Source organism: Molossus molossus, unplaced genomic scaffold, assembly GCF_014108415.1.
Source record: "Molossus molossus isolate mMolMol1 unplaced genomic scaffold, mMolMol1.p scaffold_m16_p_14, whole genome shotgun sequence".
Classification (NCBI taxonomy): Eukaryota; Metazoa; Chordata; class Mammalia; order Chiroptera; family Molossidae; genus Molossus; species Molossus molossus.
In genome coordinates this window covers 57,586,731-57,606,864 of record NW_023425349.1, presented here as the reverse complement: position 1 = coordinate 57,606,864, position 20,134 = coordinate 57,586,731, and the positions used below count along the sequence as shown (strand labels likewise).

The 20,134-nt window shown below is 32.1% G+C and overlaps 1 protein-coding gene across 12 annotated transcripts in view; it reads left to right on the top strand.

The window, feature by feature from the left end:
- Positions 1-20,134, top strand: part of KIAA2026 (KIAA2026 ortholog) — a 114,922-nt gene that overhangs the window by 68,688 nt on the left and 26,100 nt on the right. For 11 of the 12 annotated variants that reach the window (XM_036260592.1, XM_036260602.1, XM_036260600.1 and 8 more), the window contains 3 exons: positions 4,224-4,303; positions 7,857-7,889; positions 12,167-12,256. In XM_036260592.1, the coding sequence (XP_036116485.1) occupies positions 4,224-4,303; positions 7,857-7,889; positions 12,167-12,256 (203 nt within the window). The remainder of the gene's footprint in view (positions 1-4,223; positions 4,304-7,856; positions 7,890-12,166; positions 12,257-20,134) is intronic. The other variant, XM_036260593.1, reaches the window with a different exon arrangement.

The window sequence follows — 20,134 nt, the reverse complement described above, 5'->3', positions numbered from 1 at the left end:
TTCTTAGAACCAGACAATAAACCCATGTGAACCTTAGAAACTCAAAATTTGCAGTAGTTCAACATAGTATATGCATTTTATTGAGTTAGAAGTTATCCAAATTACAGTTCTCTGATATGATTTAAAATGAATACAGAGCCTGGCTGGTGTAGTTCAGTGGATTGAGCTTCATCCCATGGACTGAGAGGTCCTGGTTCAATTCCCGGTGAGGGCACATGGCTGGGTCAGTAGTAGTGTGTGTGGGGGGGGGGGGGTTGCAGTGCTGGAGGCAGCCATTCGATGTTTCTCTCTCACATCAATGTTTCTATCATTCCCTCTCTAAAAAAAATTAAAAGATTTTTTAAAAATGAATACAGAAAAATATGTAATTCTTTTTAAAATTTGAATTGTGACATGTGCCTACAAGTTGAATAAAATGTTGCAATCAAATTGACTGTTTTTGGTGAGGATATTAAAACAACCATCAAAAACCTCCCAAAAAATAAAAGCCCCAGACCAGATGGCTTCACTTATGAACTCTAATACACATTCAAAGATGACTTGATACCTGTCGTTCTCAAACTCTTCCAAAAATTGAAAAACAGGCAATACTTTCTAACACATTTTGTGAGGCCATAACCTTGATGCCAAAACCTGGCAAGGAAAAGACAAAAAAGGAAACTATAGCCCAATATATCTGATGAATACAGTTGCAAAAATCCTAAACAAAATACTAGCAAATCAAATATAGCAATACATTTTTTAAAAATATGTAACTATCAAGTATGGGGTTCATTCCAGGGACAGAAAGATGGTTCAACATAATGCAAATAGATCAGTGTAACACACCACATAAACAGAACAAATGCTAAATCATGATCTCATCAACAGTTGCAGAAAAAGTATTTGATAAAATACAACATACATTTATGATTACAATGCTCACTAAAATGGGTATAGAAGAAAAGTACTTCAATGTAATAAAGGCCATATATGACAAATCCTCAGCCAATATCATACTCATTGGTGAAAAACTGAAAGCTTTTCCTCTAAAATCAAGAACAAGAAAAGCATGCCTACTCTTACAACTCTTATTCAGCATAGTTCTGGAAGTCCTAGCCAGAGCAGTCAGGCAAGAGAAAGAAATAAAAGGCATCCATATTGGGAAGGAAGAAGTAAAAGTGTCACTTTTTGCAGATGACATGATTCTTTATGTAGAAAACCCTAAAGACTACCAAAACACTATTAGAAATAAATGCAATAAGTTGCAGGATACAAAATTAATGTACAAAAAATCCACTGTTTTCCTATATATTAACAAGAAAACTTCAGAAAAAGAAATGGAAAAAAAAATTCCTTTTGAAATTGCAACCAAAAGAATAAAACCTGGGAATAAACTTAACAAAGAATGTGAAGGACCTACATACTGAAAACTGCAAAGCATTATTAAAAGAGACTGAAAAAGACACAATGAAATGTAAAGCTACTCTGTGTTCATGGATTGAAAGAATCAACATAGTTAAAATGGCCATATTACCCAAAGTAATCTACAGATGTAATGCAACCCCCCATCAAAATCCCAATATCGTTTTTTTAAAGAAACAGAACAAAAAATCATCAGATTTGGAACCAAAAAGACCTCAAATAGCCAAAGCAATCCTGAGAAAAAAGAATGAAGCAAGATGTATCTATCACACTACCTGATTTTGAATTATTATTACAGAGCTGAGAATCAAAACAGCATTGTATTAGGAGAAAAAAAAAACACAGACCAATGGAACAGAATTGAGAGCCCAGAAATAAAACCACATGTATGTAGGCAAATAATTTTTGACAAAGGACCCAAAAATACACAGTGGGTGAAAGAAAGCCTCTTTAAAAAATGGTGCTGGAAAAATTGGAAAGCCACATGCAAAAGAATGAAACGAGATACAGTTTGTCTCCCTGTATAGAAACTAATTCAAAATGGATCAAAGGCCTAAATATGCAATCTGAAACAATAAATTACATAAAAGAAAACAAAGATACTAAATTTATGGGCCTTGGTCATATAGAACATTTTATAAATTTGACCCTAAGGGCAAGGGAAGTAAAGTCAAAAATAAATGAATGGGACTATATCAAGGAAAATCTTCTGCGCAACAAAAGAAACCACCAACGAAACAAAAAGGCAGCAAACCAAATGGCAGTTGATATTTGCAAACAACAGCTCAGACAAGGGGTTAATATAAAAAATATATAAACTCATACAGCTCAACACCAAACAAACAATCCAATATAAAAATGGGCAGAGGACCTGAAGAGAGACCTCTCCCAAGAAGACATACAAATGGCCAACAGATATATGAAAAGATGTTGAACTTCACTATTAGGGAAATGCAAATAAAAACTACAATGAGTTACCACCTTACACCTGTTAGAATGGTTATTATCAACAAGACAGATAATTTACTGCTGGTCAGAATATAAACTGGTATAGCCACTATGGAAATCAGTATGGCAGTTCCCCCCAAAATTAAGAATAGAGTTACTATATAACCCAGCAATCCCTCTTCTGGGTATCTACCCTAAACTCCCGGAAACATTCATTCACAAAGATATAGTGCCATTTGCAACAACATGGATGGACCTTGAGAATATTATGCTAAGTGAAATAAGTCAGAAAAAGCTAAGAACCATATGATTTCACTCATATGTGGGATATAAAACTGAAACTCATAGCCACAACAGTATAGTGGTTACCAGAGGAAAGTTATGATGGGTGGGATAGTAAAGGGGGCCAAATATATGGTGATAGAAGATGATTCGACTTTAGGTGGTGGGCACACAGATCATATATAAACGTATATTTGAAATCTTTATGATCCTATTAGCCAATGTCATCCCAATAAATTTAATTTTTTAAATGGACTTTCATGTCAGAAGGTCTAATCTGTATAGGAAAATGTTTTAAAAAGAGCAGTAGGGGTATATGTACAGCAAAGTTACTGTGTGTACGTAACTCATTTTCCCTTTTGAAAAAATAGTACTTTTTAGTTTATTTTAGCCTACAAATGATTGTGAACTAAAGTTAACTTTTAAGGATTTCCAATTAATTTTTTATCCCCATGCATAGATTGTGAACTCTTGGAGGACAAGGTTTTCATTTTGTAATTCTTTGTTGTTCCCATAAATTGTATAGTGCCCTATTCTCATGTTTGTTGAATAATGAACCAGCTTATTAATTGATTTTGCTAATTACAAATGGGAAAAAAGACATATTTAGTTTAACATAATCCTTACTAAAAATAGAGGTAATATGCATGTATGTGTCTTTTTTGTCAGGTTAAATACACAGTGTAGATATACTTCAATCTATGCTATGAATTTGATATAAAAATATGGATTTAGCCTGGCTGGTGTGGCTCAGTGATTGAGCGTTGACCCATGCACCAAGAGGTCTCTGGTTCAATTCCTGGTCTGGGCACATGCCCAGGTTGTGGGCACCATCCCCAGTGTGTGGCATGCAGGAGGCTGCTAATTGATGTTTTCTCTTATCAGTGTTTCTCTCTCCCTCTCGCTCTCTCTCCTTTCCTCTCTCTCTCAAATCAATTTTTTAAAAAAGAAAATTAAAATATATATATAGAGAGATTTATTTTTCCCATTAATTTTTTATTATACAAATGATTAGGTGCACTTTAAAGAGAGATGTTTACTTTGTTTTAAAACTGGTTATTGAATACTGCCAAAGTTAGCCCTTGAGGAAGATTAGGTGAGTGCAGAACTAAAGGGATAGAAAAACATTATTTCCTGAGCTACTGAGAGGATTTTTACATTGGGTGGGCTAAATAGACCATAGTCTTCAAAGTATATTCTATGCAGGTTCCTGACTACGTAAGTTATTTTAAAGGTAAGGTTTTTTTCCTTATGTAACCTCATTTTAAGTTGAGAATTAAATTTTAACTAAGTTTGTAGTAATGTGACTTTTTTGCTAAATCTTATTGCAGTAAACTCATACTATGCAACACTTTGGAGATTGTAATAGTTTGGTTCTTATATAAGGAAAACAGTGTTAATGTGTCTGTTACAGGTAGTTATAGTTTAATGTTTGCTTTTACTAGGGCTTGTTCTGATTCATCATTTTTATTTGACTCACTAGAATGCATCTGTTAGTTATAATTTAACTTTCAAGGTCCTATGTAATTTTTTTGTTAATAAAGGTGTATTAACAGCATTATGAAGCTTTTCTCTTTTAATCTTGAAAGGAAAAAAATCCATATCTAAAAAAACAATTATAAAGAAGAGGAAAACTGTCACAAAGTCAACTACTGTACCAGAATTTCAGGTAAGTTTTTCGGTTTTCTCTTAACATTTTTTAGTTTAAGTTTTGTTTCAATATTTGTATCATTTGTTAAGAAATTGGCTAAATCCCACTGTAGCACACACATATTTTCAATGAAATGTTTCTGTGACTTTTTGCCCTGTAAGTACAGACATAGCTTAAGTACTTATGAGTTAACCTGCTAGTATTTCGAAATTTTCCCTCTATTTTTGTCTCTGATAGTAAAAAAAAAATTCTTTTTTATGTACTATACTGTTTTGTAGAAGTAGTTTAATAGAACTACATATAAAAGTAAATGTGTAAATGAACGTCTTCCAAGAACAAGCCATATATGTACATGGAAATATTGCCTAAGGGATCTGTTTTTATTTATTTTGGCACTGTAGAAATAGTTGAGTTGTTAATTTTAAAAACAAATCTGTTAACTCTTAGTTATATATAAACTTTATAAAGAATTTTAAGTAAAGGTTAATTCAGTTGTCTTTAAACATTTATGCAAAAAGAAAAAAGTAATTATATGACTGCCATGTGATTATGTGAAGAGTGTTTTGTTTGAAACTAATACTGGAATGAGCAGATCTCACCCTAATTAAATAATATTTTTATCTTCTGTTTTGTAAAAGATGTGTTTTCTTCAACAAATGATTCTTTCTTTAAACATTTCTTTGTATTTGTGTGTCCAGTCCATTTCCAGAAGTTGTATAGCCTAGTTCTTCATTGCCAAAAATAAAAATGATGTTAAAATGAGTTTCTGTGTGTCAGTTCAAGTAAAGAAGAAAATAAAGGAGTAATAACTATAAAAAATATTGTTAGTATATAATGTGAGTTTAACGGTTACATGTATCCAAAAATATAGACATCTATTTTTCAGTAAAAATACTATTTTTGGCAATGTTTCCTTGAAAGTTACTAATTGGTAGAAGTTTAATATTTTTAAATGAATAGTGAAAGAAAATAAACATGTTTTTCTCTTAGCATTTCAAAATAGAGTATTTTTTAATGACATCCTTAGGATGACTTTTTAAAATAGAAAGTAACTTGGTTCCAGCATATTCAGTAAAAAATGTGTATATTTACTATTTACTTAGAGGCCTTTCTATCATTGCTTGTACATGTTATTTAATCCTATAATAGTATATTATCATTCTTCCACTCTCATATCATGCTAGCCTTTGCTATTTCTTTTTTCCCCTCAGTCCCTCAAAATATTCTGGCCTGATGTGGGTATTTGTCTCCATTCGTGTCTTAGTGGATGGACTTTTGTATGTAATAACTGGCATAGACAGTATTTCAAAATAAGCAGGTGGTATTCATTAGTGAACCATGAAATCAATTTAGTGGATTGCATGACCAGCTAACAGAGTTAAAATAGAAATTATAAGAGTGTGTCCAATATAGTAAGGGTAATATTGTTTCATGAAACTTTTGTTTTAATTGTGTGTGTGTGTGTGTGTCCCTGGCATGCAGTTTATTTTTTACCATGGGCTGTGAGCAAAACAGTTTGAAAACCACTGTCTTAGGTTATGCTTTTAGTTAGTTACTGACCATTTGCTTACCACTCTCAGAAATTTAAGGTCAAAAGTACATGTTTTGCTAGATTGTGCTGTTTTAAATAAGTAAGTGAAAGAGGGAAGGAGGGACGGAGAGGAGAGAGAAAGAGAAGAGAAAAGAGAGAAAGACCTTTTCCTGGTTCTTAGGCATTGGAGAGAGTGTGAGAGTGAGAAGTGTGTGTGTTTAGCCAAAGATGGGAAATAGACTATGACAACAGTGATTCTTATGCCTAGCCTACAATTTGAATACCATGGTATTCATAGAGAAAATTGACACCTGTCCCTGGAAATAGGTCATTTGCTTCAAATAAGCAAAGAATATTAGATAGTATTAACCACTAGTAAACTCTGTTGTTACATGCAAAACTTAAGAGTTTTGCCTCTCAAAATAATTTTATGTAAAATTTGATTCTTTAATTATTTGGAAGTCCCCCACTTGTAAGAAGACTGATTATTTTATGCTAAAGAAGTTAATTTATTTCCTTCGCAAAAGCTCCAGCATTATGACATTTAGCACCTCGGATTCTGCAAATTATTTATTTTATCTAAGTTGTTTTAAGTATCACATTTCTATTGTTAAACATAAAAATACTTTATAGAAATGTTTAGCTGGAAGATTTGCTTCATAGTATTCTAAAATGCCTTATTGCTTAAAATAATGAAACTGTTGATGGATAGATATAAGATCCCTTTTGCAAAACCTGACCTGTTTGGCAAAGGACTGTCATTTTTAAATTGACAGTAAACATGCTTAGAGAGAAACATCCAGGGATTAAATTGTGAAGTTATTTTTTTAGGTCTTAATGAATTAAAGTGAAACCTATTTTGAGACTTCACCCAAGCGAGAAACCAAACTTGTCTGCCTATTCGATTTCAGAAGAATCCAGGTTTATTTATATGCACACCTAATATTTATACCTCAGTTTAGGAAAAGAATCATCTACCCTTATTTAAAGTATACGCTGTAGTTATGCAAATGGTGGGTTGGATTTATTTTTGTATGTATATTGTAAAGGCACTAACCATATCTGTACCACATCTTCCTAAGTGATGTCAGTGGTTCTCCAACTTTAGATAATATAAAAATAATTGGATGCCTTTATTAAAAATGAAAATTTCTGGGTTTCATCTTTAATTCAGTGGATCTATGTGGGTACCAGTAATCTGCATAGTGGTTAAGCATATGGATTTTGGAACCAGCCTGTTTGGGTTTGAATTCGAACTTTACCACTAACTAAATTTAGGGGGGTTACTGAACCTCTTTGTGATTTCAATTCCTCATCTATACAGTGGGTAATAATAGTACCTACCTCAAAGGGTTGTTGTGAGAATTAAATGATAGAGCTAACTATTTTATCTGTTGGTATTATTTATTTTTTCAAATGAGCATGCCAGATGCTGCAGACAAAAAATACTGTGTCATGAGTAGGAAAATCAATTAAGAATTGGCCTAAGAGCATGGATTATTAGACCGTTACCACTTTTTCCAGCTGCTTAAGACCTTGAAATAAATCTTAGACTTAGTCATGTTTCATAAATCATGAAATTTCATGATTAAGCCTATAAGAATTTAAAAAGTGAAAAGAACCAAGTAATATTATTTGCATCAATATATTTAACCAGAAGAAATAATTTATGTAGCCCTACTCTAGTGTTAGACTGAGTTAAACAGTTGGCATATAGGGGAACTTGTCCAATTATTTGAGTTAGAAATAGTTGCAAAAAAATTAGGAAATATGTTTATTTTTAGTATTTAGCATATTGGTGATTTAAGCTTTCAATTTGTTTAATATTTGAGAGAGGATCTCATATATGAATTCTATTTTTGTACATAATTATAACAAAATCGTGGAAAGTATTTTAAAAACTTAGTGTGTTAAGTCTCAATAAAATAAGTTTTTTAAATAATTTAAGAGCCTTAGTTACCATGACTCCACTTTTCATTGGTAACCAAAATCTTTCATGTAATGCATACTTGCTTCTGTTCCATGTTATTTATCCTAAAGGTTGCTTTGCAGAGGAAATTCAGAATCCAGCTGGTAAGCCTTATGTAAAAGTATTGTTTTCAAATCTAAGCATAAATTTACTGAACCTTAATATACCTCTAAAAACAACAACGATGTTTCTCCATTTAACCAATAAAGAAACTAAGGAATATGAAATAAAGTACTACCTTCAATGTAACAAATTGAGACCAAAATTAAAATTAGATTATAACTGCTTCACTGTGTTTAAGGACCTTTTGATTACATTATTTTTTTGAATCGCTGCCTCTTAAGTATTACCAACTTCAGCTTTTTGTTTCGCTTTTAACAGCATGGGTTTTTACTTCCCCCTTAAAATTCTTTTAATTTTTAAATATATATAGTACATTGAGAAAAACATCTGTTTTCAGTCATATAGTAGTTAAAATATATTTTAACTTGTTGATCAGACATATTTTTCACATCACATGTGATATTCTTATTTGCAAGTGTAAGATACTTGTTATTGCTAGTATGGTGATCATAAGAAGTGAGAAGGGGTTTTCCTGTCATAGTTTTAACAGATGTTAATATAATTTTAGTTTAAATACCATATAAATTTTGAACTTACACTGTGCATTGTGTTTTGCTTACAATTTTCATAATAAATTATAGAGATGTTTTATTAGAATGGTAGTGAACATTATCCATTTCATTTTTACCTGTTCCTTTTGACTTTTCAGCATTGTATTCCTTTGCTTTTTAATGTAACTTACTATATTGTTTTATTTTTGTATGCTACCTTATGCCCTTTTAGGGGGGAGGGGGAACATATCTCTCAAACCTATTGAGTCTACCCAAAGGGCAAAATTTCTAGATTGAAGTTATAATAAAGTAAGGAATTAATGATTTTGTAATTTTTCTGAGATGTGGTTATGGAGTTCTTTTGATCTCTGCAGAACTAATTCTCCCCCACTACATACACACATTTCTGCTTCTTGAGTTGAAGAGAGGATCTTTTAATATTTGCTATTTAATAGAAGTGAAAGGTTAGGTATAAATTAAATCCTAAAACTAAATTACATTTCCAGTTGTTAGATTTCTGTTTTGTTTTTGTTTAGAAAGACCCCTTAAAGAATATGATAAAGTAGGAGAAGGATGATTCCTAGTTCTGTGGTTTTCTCTACCAGTGTGTCATCTTAGGTTAGTAACTGTGTTTTAATTAGCATGTATATGAATTGGAGATACACCTTTTTTGTCTAGGCAGAGATTTGGACCAAAGTACATATTTTTGGTCCCTTTTAGCTCGTGGCTCTGTCGTGGGTTGCATTAAGTGAAAGGCTTACTTGAGGGGAGTTTGTGACTACCTTAAAGAGATTCTTCCTGGGGGATAAAACTCTTATAACCTCTGCATTGTGACTGAAAACCCCTTCTCATGAGTGTTGGCATTGTGATCCAACAGTAATCTGAGCTGCTGTGGAGCTCCCCGCCTGCCCCCTCCCCCCACCCCCAGACCCTGAGCCTCTATACGTTTCTCAAATTCAAAGTAATGAGAAGGTGGTTTTAATAAGGTGTTTTGCTTCCTTCAAAAAAAATGCATCTGTTTTCCTTATTAAGAAGAACTTTACTTACTGGATTGATTATATTTTTAAAAGCATCATTTGAAGTTGAGTTCAGTTTAAAGGTCACACATATGTCTTACTTTGTAAAAGAGAAGAAATATATGACAGAGTTGGCATAAATCAGATTATTTATCTTTCAATATTAGTAACAAAATAAGAACTATGTTTCTGTGCAAGATTTTTTTAATAGCTTAACTTGACCTTATTGTGGGTATATATTACAGATTTCTGTAGTGAGATGTATGTATTAATATATAAAAAGTATAAATTTTCATGTAGATATTGTCATTTTAAGATAACATAAAAGTAAATACTGCTAAAAATATTTTGACTCAAATTCAACGAAATTTATGTTTAAGAGTGTCAGTTAGTTTAAGAAACATTTGTCTTCTCGTTGTTCATTTAATTCAGTATTCCATCCCCTGTTTGGAAATTTATCTTTCTGAATTTCCATTTTCATTAACTCCTCAGTACCAGGTTTCAGTAGCTGTGCAGATTTGTAATTCATAGTCATTCAATGCCTTACTGCTCGAAAGTGTGATCTGTAGACCATACGTGGGAACTTGTTAGAAATACAGAATCCTAAGTCCCACCTCAGACCTACTGAATAAAAAAACACATTTAAACAAGATTCTCAGGTGATTCTTACGCACATTAAATTAAGTTTGAGAAGCGCTGATTTCGTACAACTAAATAACTGGGACGGCCATTTGAAAGTGTTATTTTATATAGCTCTTAGGCTGTGGTTTGACTACAGAACTGTTATTTATTCCTTTAAATTGAATATAAATATTTGTTGACCTCATGACTAATTGTTAATTAAGAGATCTTTACTTTTTTTAGGGTATGTCTAGTTGTAGGGATGTATGTTTTCATTGTAACTGTAAGTGTCTAAAAACTACATGCAAAATATACCCTTATTTTTTGTATGATGAGACAGCTAAGATGCAAGTGAAAATTCCTCTGAGCTTTGCTGTATATGCAAATGAGAAATCTTTGCTGTGATATTAAATAGTACACCAAGTTCAGTGCAAAGAAGTGTAACCAACCATCTGCAAGCTCTGGGGCAAATTTTACATGGTAGTCATAATAGCAGATTATACAGTGGGAAGTTTAGTTCCCACTGAATATTTACTAAAAATCTGGTTTAGGGCCAACATTGTTCTTAGGCTTTATAGATATACTGTAATAGAAATTGAAGACATTATTCAATTCTAGAGGCACTTACATAGTTAGCCATTCCACTGCTTAATTATCACCATTTTTCCCATAACTCTCTAGATTTGGCAAATGGGAATGTGTAGTTTGTAATAAATATTAGTTGCACTGTCCTGTTAACATATTGTATACTGTTTTCTACTCTGGAATTGTTTTGAGTTACTTAAATACACAATCTTACCTGCTTTGTCATTTCTGTGAGTTTGAAAGTATGTAGCTATTTCTAATAATGGTTAATACTAATTATAGTTTATAATATCTGTGATAAATTGTCCTTAGTCTTTTAGGTTGAACCATACTGCCATTTTTGTAGATCAAAGGCATATCAGCAATTTCATATAATTCATCCTAATAATAAAGGAAGTTTAAGGGTCTCCTAGTCTCTCATTTTTGTCACTCAGTAGTCACAAGGAATGATATTGTTGTAACCTACTTTTCCTTTTATCATTTTTGTTTATTTGTTTTCTTTTAAAAGGAAGTATGCCCTTTAGGAAAACAGTAATTTTACACAGAAATTAATGAATATAACAAACATGGGCTGATAAAAATTAATAGTGAATTAATGACTTTATAAGTATATTTTTTAAATTATCACAAAGTATAAACATTACAGCAAAACTTTCATTAATCTGAAACTTTTCCTCTGTATGTGGTTGCAGTTATGTTTTAAATATGTTTTGTTTTAAAATATGAGCTTAAATTATTTTAGGAAAAATGTTAAATATATTAAACTCATTGGAAAAACTCAGTATAATTTTACAAGAACTAAAATGTAGATACTAATACTTTTGTTGTTGCTGACACTTCACTGTTTAAAACTTTAATAATTAAGCCAAACTAGTTTGATTATTAATAACTAAAAACCAATTATTTTGGCCATTTTCCAGTATTACCAAGGTGAAATAAAATGAGCCACACAATTATGAAAGGAAATGCGTGGAGATGGTCTTACTAAGGACTAGTAAGATCATGTTAAGAATGTATACTTAGTTTTATTTATGTCTTTGAATATATCACATGTAGTTGAAGTCCTTTATTAGCAATCCCAACAGCAATAATACAGCTTGTTTAATTGTGTAGTTAGCAAACCAAAGCAAAGGTATAGTGACAGTTCTCCGAGGGTGCATTTATTCACCTACTAGGAGACTGCCTGATGAAATATTTTTAAAAAGGTGATTCAGTAACTTGTGAAATCTAGGGTGAGTTTCCAGATCTTTGTCATTCTGGGCTAAAAGTTAAGAATGTTAAGAAAGTACCTGTATTATAAAGCAAACTGAGAGGGATGTGGGATGAAACCACCAATACTGAAATTTCAGCTACTTTTATACTAAGCCTGAAGTTCATACATCATAACAAATAAATATCTTTTAAAGGATAAACTGCGGAGCTTTCTTTGGTTTTAGCTATTACAAATAATTGTGAATTCAGTGTGTGTTAAAACAACTTCTGTTACCACATTTTGGGTGTTTTATATTATGTGTTATCAAGCTGTGTTTTTGTGTTTTATTTTAGCTTATTTGCACTAATCTTGATGAACTCAGGGACTTAATCACAAAAATCGAGAATGAACTCAAAGATCTGGAAAACAGTAGAAAAAAATCGGTAGGTGTTGATCCAAAAGTTCTATCTATTATTGTCAGCATAAAAATTTATTCCTGCTTTTTTCTAAAGCCTTTTTTATCTTGTTCTCCTGAATAACATAAAAATCTGCAATGAACAATAGAAACATTGTTTCTTTTATTTATCCTGTGTGGTCTAGTTTTAATTTTTAATAGACAAAAATTGTGCCAGAGCAAGTAAATTCATTTTGTTTGCCTGGTTTAAATCAATTATGATTGTCGATATTTCCCAATATACTGGTTGGTTGTTTTCTGACTGGTAGTTTTTTGGGTAATGCTTACCTTGCCAGTATTCTTAATAATCATGTGCTTTCAATGGAAGTTTATTGCTTAGTAACATAAAATTTAATTAGCTGTGACATAAATAACAGATGTAAATTGTTTTATCTTGCCCCAGATGTTTTTGATACATGCCTGAAAATATGTCTTTTAAGAACCTTTGTCAGCTAAAGGTCTTTTTTTAACTTTTACTATATATTCTAAATTCACAATTAATCTTTACCTTTATTTTTTCTTAAGAGAATAGAGTATAGGGGCATTATATTTATTCACTCAATACGTGGTAAAACACTCAATTACGTTATTTATTAAATCAGTAATACCCATTTAACTGGTATTCATAGTTCAGTTATATCACAAATTTGAAAAACAATTACACGCCAATTAATAAATGGGGAAGGCTTTAAACACTGAAGAAAATCAATCATCATTTATTAAAATCTCTTTGTTTTATCCTTTAGGAATGTCATGAAGCCATTTTTAGGTCTTTGCCCAGAACCTGTTAATCTAGAATTATGTATAAAGTAAGGTTAGTGATAGAGCAAGCTTTATGTCAACAATTTTGCAGTAGTTATTTTATATGCTGTTTATTGGTAGCGCTCTAAAGAGAGGAGACTGAAGTATCATAAAAGTACAACCTTCCAAGGTTATTTTAATACAGGAGTAAAATAACTTTAAGCATATCAGAAGTCTCTCATGTGATACCCCTGAGAATATCGCTATAATCTAACAGATAGAATAATGTTCATAATGATAGTCATCAATTAACAAGAAAACCTTATGTGTAATCTGAGAATACAGAAAACTGTATATTATAGAAATATTTCATTAAAAATTTAGGCTCATGTTTTCATATATATATATATATATATACACACACATACATTTTTGGTATATGGGCATTCTCTTAATATGAAACACCACGTGTCGTTTTAAAATTTACTTCTGTGCTGTATTTCACAAACAACATTTATATTAGACTATTTTCTCCTCAGCCAAAGTTTTAAAAAATATATTTGATGTTATATGCTCATAAAGGACTTATGTTCTATAATAAGAAGGAAAAGTCTTTTAATCAGTGTTACAGTTTTTTTTTTGTAGAAGCTGTTCATTTTTAGTGCATACTTTAGTGTTTATTTTTGTCCATACTTTATGACTCTAAACAGAATTTTGTTAAGTTAATTTACTAATTGGTTTTTATTCTGCAGTAAAAACGGAATGTATACATCTTAATTTGTTCCCATATTATAAATTAAGGTTTGTTTTTAAGCAAAATTATTTATGTACTTACTTATGTCATGTATTGTAAGAGAAAAAGACGTCTGCACGCAACCTAGAGTTTTTCTGTAAAGCCATCTACCTCACTTCTATGTGGTAGTATGAGGTGTAAGCATATTGTGTTCCCTCACAGTAACAAATAGAAGAGTGAAAAAAAACCCATAAATTACAAATGCTTAACACTCCAATCTTGGGGAACATGTTTATCAGAAAGATTTAAGTAATATGTAGGGTTTAATTGATAAGATTTTGTATCTCTAAATTTTTAACTGGTCCGTGACTCCTGGTATTTATCAGTTTAAAAATATGATTTCTGCTCTTCAAAAAATAGAAATTCTTGGAATTACACTTACTACGGATAGTCTTACTGAGATTACCAACACATAGGCTATTTCCCTTTCATTTAAACTGACTTACAAGTTTTCATGAATAGCTTATCCAACCACTGAAATGGCCACACAGTATTCTAAGGGAAATAGACAGTAAAAGTTTGCATCTCAGTATCATTCCCTATTTTTTTTTTTTTACAAAAGCTAATACTGAGTGTGACAGATAGTAGTTACAGCGATTAACTTTACTGAATGTTTATGTAATGTTGAATACCAGTTTATTTGGCATTATTTGGAATAAGGTATTTCACATAACTGAATTTTTTACACAACTGAAATTTATCCTTCAGTGAAAACTTCCCTGCCTCTTTGTACTATGTAACACAATTTAACCCTTTCTTGATGATTCAAGAGTCATTATGAATATCCATAACTCTACTGATATCCTAAAAATCTGTTAATATCAGTAACTCTAAACATTTACCAAAAGGTCTTTTTGCTATATATTATGAAGGTTTTTGTTTGTTTGTATTTTTGCTTTTGTTCTGTCTCTTCATTGTCAGCCTGTCATTTCTTGTGTGTGTCCATGTACTTGCCCTGCCTGATATATACTGTAGATTACAAAGCAACTAACCATATTTATTGGAAGTGGGTTCATGGTAAGGACCTGAGGGACTTTCTTAATAATGAAATGCATCAACTTGGTGATGGTGATAACCATTTTGACTGATTCTTGCCTTGTGAGCTTCCTTCACTATTGCCAGAAAAATGAAATATAAAATTGATCTTCATAAGAGGATATCACTGCCAAAACTAATGTAGTAGTTAGAGTCAAAACAACTTTATTATCATCAACTTTCCAATTTATAATAATGACTCCAAAAAATTAACCAAGAGGGTATATTCTATGTAAACATTCAGTTGTCATAATGCCATCACTTAAGGTAGAAATTACATATGACAGAGAGAATTTAACATGGATCCATATAAACACCTGGCTACTTTAGGAAGCTTCTCTGCAGGGCCTTTCCAGGAAGTGTTTCCTGCCAAAGCAACAAGGAAGAATTATCCCATTTTCTCACCTAGCTCAACATTCTATTAAAAAACATTCTTCCCTGGCCAGGTAGCTCAGATGGTTAGAGTATCCTCCCAATATGCCAAGGTTGCAGTTTCCATCCCTGGTCATGGCACATACAAGAATCAACAAATGAATGGATAAGTAAGTGAACAATAAATCGATGTTTCTCTCTCTTCTGTTCCTCCCTCTCCCCCACCCTTCCTCTCTGTCTAAAATTGTTAAATAAACAAACAAACAAACAAACAAATAAATAAAGTTTTTTTAATCCTTACCTGAGGATATGTTGTATTGATTTTGAAAGAAAGGGTATCATCAATGTGAGAGGAAACATTGATCAGGTGCCTCCCATATACACCCCAACCAGGGATCAAACTTGCAACCTAAATATGTGCCCTGGCTGGGAATTGAACCCACAGCCCTTTGGTGTATGGGACAACACTCCAACCAACTGAGCCACTTGGCCAGAGCAGTACATTTTTTTTTTTTTAATTTAAAAAAAAAAAGCTTTCTTAACCACTTAGAGGCTTTGCCATTGAGCTATTCATTGTATTGGATACTCATTGTATTGGAAGATGTACAGTCTTTTAAAATGTAGATCAATCTACTCATTCTTGCAAGACAACTAGTTCTATTTATGGTTAATAATGTGAGGAGAGAAAAGTGCTTTAAATTTTTCAAGCTTGCTCTTCACTTGATCCCATTACTTCATTTAGGTGATTTTCTATAAAAGACTCAGCATCCTATAGGTCCCACAGTGCTATACCTAATTATCTACCAGAGATTTGTTTCAAGTGGAAAAACTGGTTGAGATAAATAGAGGTATATAGTTTGACAAAGTCCTTCAATTTTTTCTTTCTCATATAATTTAGATCATATGAGAGCTAGGTGAACTAAAGGAGAAATCATAACATTTTATTATTATTTTAGTACTTTTAATCAAAAGATAGAATTTACATTTTGCTTAATTATATGGAAAATATCCTTTTCTATTTAGGAAGTGTATTAGTTTTCCAGAAAGATAGAATGAAGGTATTAATAAATTTGTCTGATCCTATTGTATTTGAAATTTATTAAACATTATTGCTTTCTAAGTAATTAAAATTGGAAGATTTTGCCAGGCTTATACAGAAGTGGTTATATTTCAGAGTTTTTTATGTGACCCTTTTTTTTCTCATATTATCTTTATTTTCTTATGTTTTATATCATAGGTTATATTTTCAAAGAGGTTTTCATCTTTTTTAATAAGGAAAAATCTGTATAGAAATTGAGTGTAATGAAAAGTGAACATTTGGCAAAAAAAATGTTATTTATAAGAAACCTTGTCTGGATTATATTATGACAAATGATGGTCTTATAAAATAGCTAACCTAAAATAAAAATGTAAGATCATATATTTTCTAATATATCTTTAGCATAAGCACTTCAGCACTAAGCAGGGTTTAAAATAGACATCAAATATTTCTAAATATCATAATCTGTATGTAAAAAGCTATAAGACTGCCCTGGCCAATTTGGCTCAGCGGTTACAGCATCGGCCTGGGGACCAGAGTCCTGGGTTCTGATTCCGCTAAGGGCACGTACCTCGGTTGCAGTTTGTCTCCGGCCTCGGTTGGGATTGTGTAGGTGGCAACCACTCCATGTGTTTCTCTCACATTGATGTTTCTCTCTCTCTCTTCCTCCCTCTCTTCCTCTATCTAAATATAAATGCAAAAATGTCCTCGGGTGAGGATAAAAAATAAATTAAAAAGCTATAAAACTGCCTGTGCTCTTTAATCCTGTAATCCTATCTGGGATTTAACATTTATTATCCCCATTTCACCCCTACCCCATTCCCCAAAAAAGTAATTTATACACAATGGTATGTTCTGTACACTACCTCTAATAATGGAAATTTGGATAAAGCTCATATGTCCAGCAGTAGGAGATGGCTAACCAAACAGTAATATTAACACAGTGGTATATCATATTGCTAGTAAAATAAAATATGGAAATATTTATGAAATGTTAAATTCTTAAAAACATACAAAATTATACATGCATAATGGTTACAATATGTAAAAAGACGAGTTTAAAAGAACTGAAAAGGAATTTCAAGTAATGAATGAAATTAATTTTTATTATGTTCTTAAGATAATTTAAATTCATAATACAATAGTACTTCTGCCTAACCAAAATCTGTATATTAGCTAAACCAAACATTAGAGAAATCAGAAGCTAAGATCAGAGATGGTGACACCCCATTCTTTAGGCCACAGAGTTCTTTATAAACCAGTGGTTATCAATCAGGGATGATTTTGCACCACCCCTCGAGACTCTTTAATTGTCATAGTTGAAGAGGTGGTACTAGCATTTAATGGATAGAGGCCAGCGATGCTGCTAAAAATATACTATATTATAATGATCCTACAAGGCACGTGATAGCCCCTCCATAACAAAGAACTGTCTGACCTCAAATGTCAGTTGTGTGGCTATTGCAAAACCCTGATGGAAACCTGTATTTGCTAAGTAAGGGTCCTAGTCTCTAATTTTGTCTGTTGCTGCCAATATATTATGTTGATATTTTGAAAATTATATAGAAATCATATATCAGACCTCATAATTGAGAGTATTTTATTGCATCATACACTCCTAATTCAGGTCCATATTTGATGGAACTTGTGAATGTCACTATTAACATTTACCCTTTATGATTCCATCAGATAACTTAAAAATATTCTTGACCTTAGTTTCAGATCCATCTTAGCTAGCTGTATTCACTTCATTATGATTTATGGCATCCCTTAAGTTTGTTCACCATTTACCTTTTACCTTCCTTAGGAAATGAAGACATTACAAATAATATGATTGTATAAATATTTTCTTTATTCAGTTTCAGAAAGATGATGTACTTTTTAAAAGTGAAGAGATAGCCCTGGCCGGTTTGGCTCAGCGGTTAGAGCGTCAGCCTGCGGTCCACAGAGACCCGGGTTCGGTTCTCACTAAGGGCATGTACCTTGGCTGCAGTTTGTCCCCGGCCCTGGTTGGGTCATGTGGGTGGCGGCCACTCGATGTGTCCCTTTCACATCAATGTTTCTCTCTCTTCCTCTCTCTCCTTCCCGCTCTATCTGAGTAAAAAATGGAAAAATGTCCTCGGGTGAGGATGAAAAAAAAAAAAAAATGAAGATATAGTAAGGAATGAGATACACTTTGGTAAATGGAAAAGTACAGTCAAATTATGCATAAAATTTCACTTGTTATATGAATTTATATGGACCCAAAAAACGTAATTGCATATGGTAAAAGTTTGTAAATGAATTATTATACATTAATCTTATTTTCTAACACATGTAAAAGAGAAAATTTATTCTATTATAGTGAAGGATTATGGAGTTTTTCTTCCCTTTTATTTCCATTCCATATCTCATTTGTTCATAGTGAGTCATCAAATCAAAATTATTTTTATAGGCCCTGGTGGGTTTGGCTCAGCAGTTGGAGCAGCCCGTGAATCGACTGCTTTGCACGTTTGATTCCCGGTCAGGGGCATGTGCCTGGGTTGCAGGTTCAATCCCTGGCCCCAGTTGGGGTCATACAGGAGGCAACCAACCTATGTGACTCTCTCACATTGATGTTTCTCTCTCTCTCCCTCTCTCCCTTTTCTATCTAAAAAAAAAAAAAAAAATCAATGGAAAAATATCCTTGGGTGATGATTAACAAAAAAAATATGTATATTTTTTATAGTTAGAATACAAAATTTATTTTACCGGAGTGTGTAATGAACTTTAGGTATGTTCAGAGTCCTGAATATGCCCTAATTAACTTTATTTAATGGCTTTAGTTATAGATATAGTTGCAATAATCTGTAAATTGTCCTTAAAATTAGTATTATTTAAGTTTTGACAATTGCATCATTATCTTTATTGTTTTCTTATTCTATATCTTCTGGTAAACTATTTAGTGGTTAGTGAAACAAAACTATCTCAGCTGCAGGGGGCTTACTTTGTCTTTAGTCATATTTAAAGCTTTCAAAAAATTAAAGTAATCTTTTGGAAACCTTGCACAACAAATTTGTTTCTTTACCTATCTTAGTTACAGATTCTAGTTTTATTCATTAGGAAAATATTTCCTCAATATCTTCTGTGTGCTATGCATACTATCAGGAACTTGGTAGGGACCTAGAGATTGAAATAAAGTTATTATTCTCAAGAAATTCATTTATAGAGCTTAAGAGTCTATCCCCAAGCCTGGGGATAAATTATTAACTTTAATAAGGGGTTGGACTAGCTGTGTTTTTGTTTTTGTTTTTTCATGAAAGATTTAATCTTTTATTTTCAAGCTGTGTTTATTCAGAAGTCACCATACATTCTAGACACTTGCTCGTTCCATTAATTACATGTTGTATGGGACTAGGGTGAGAGTGCATATAACATGAACTTTATAAAGAATCAAATATTAACTGACATGTTCAAAATAATAGTGAGAAAATCTAATCAGATGACAGGAAATCTGAACCAGAACAATAGATGACCAGTAAAACAAGGCTTCAATTGACTGTTGTCACTGAATTGTCTGAGAATGCATCTTTATTTATCTATGTTAAGTTTTGCTCTTGGGTATTTTTTGACATTTAATGACTGCTCAACTAAGAACTGGATTTTAACCCTTATTAATAGTGTTTACTATTTCTACTTACTGCAATTTGGCATAGTTTGAATCCCATCAGGGAAACTTTCATAAAAACAATATTTGAAAAACTCTTTTCTTCCAAAGAAAGTTCCAATTACAGGGGAAAAGGGTTGTTTGGTATCTTTACATTAGGCAGAGGATTAATGCTGTGTATTCCCAGTATAGAGCAGGAGTTAAACTAGGTGACAGATCCTTCTATAGTTCTAGCTTCATAGTGTGGCTTTTATAATTTGCC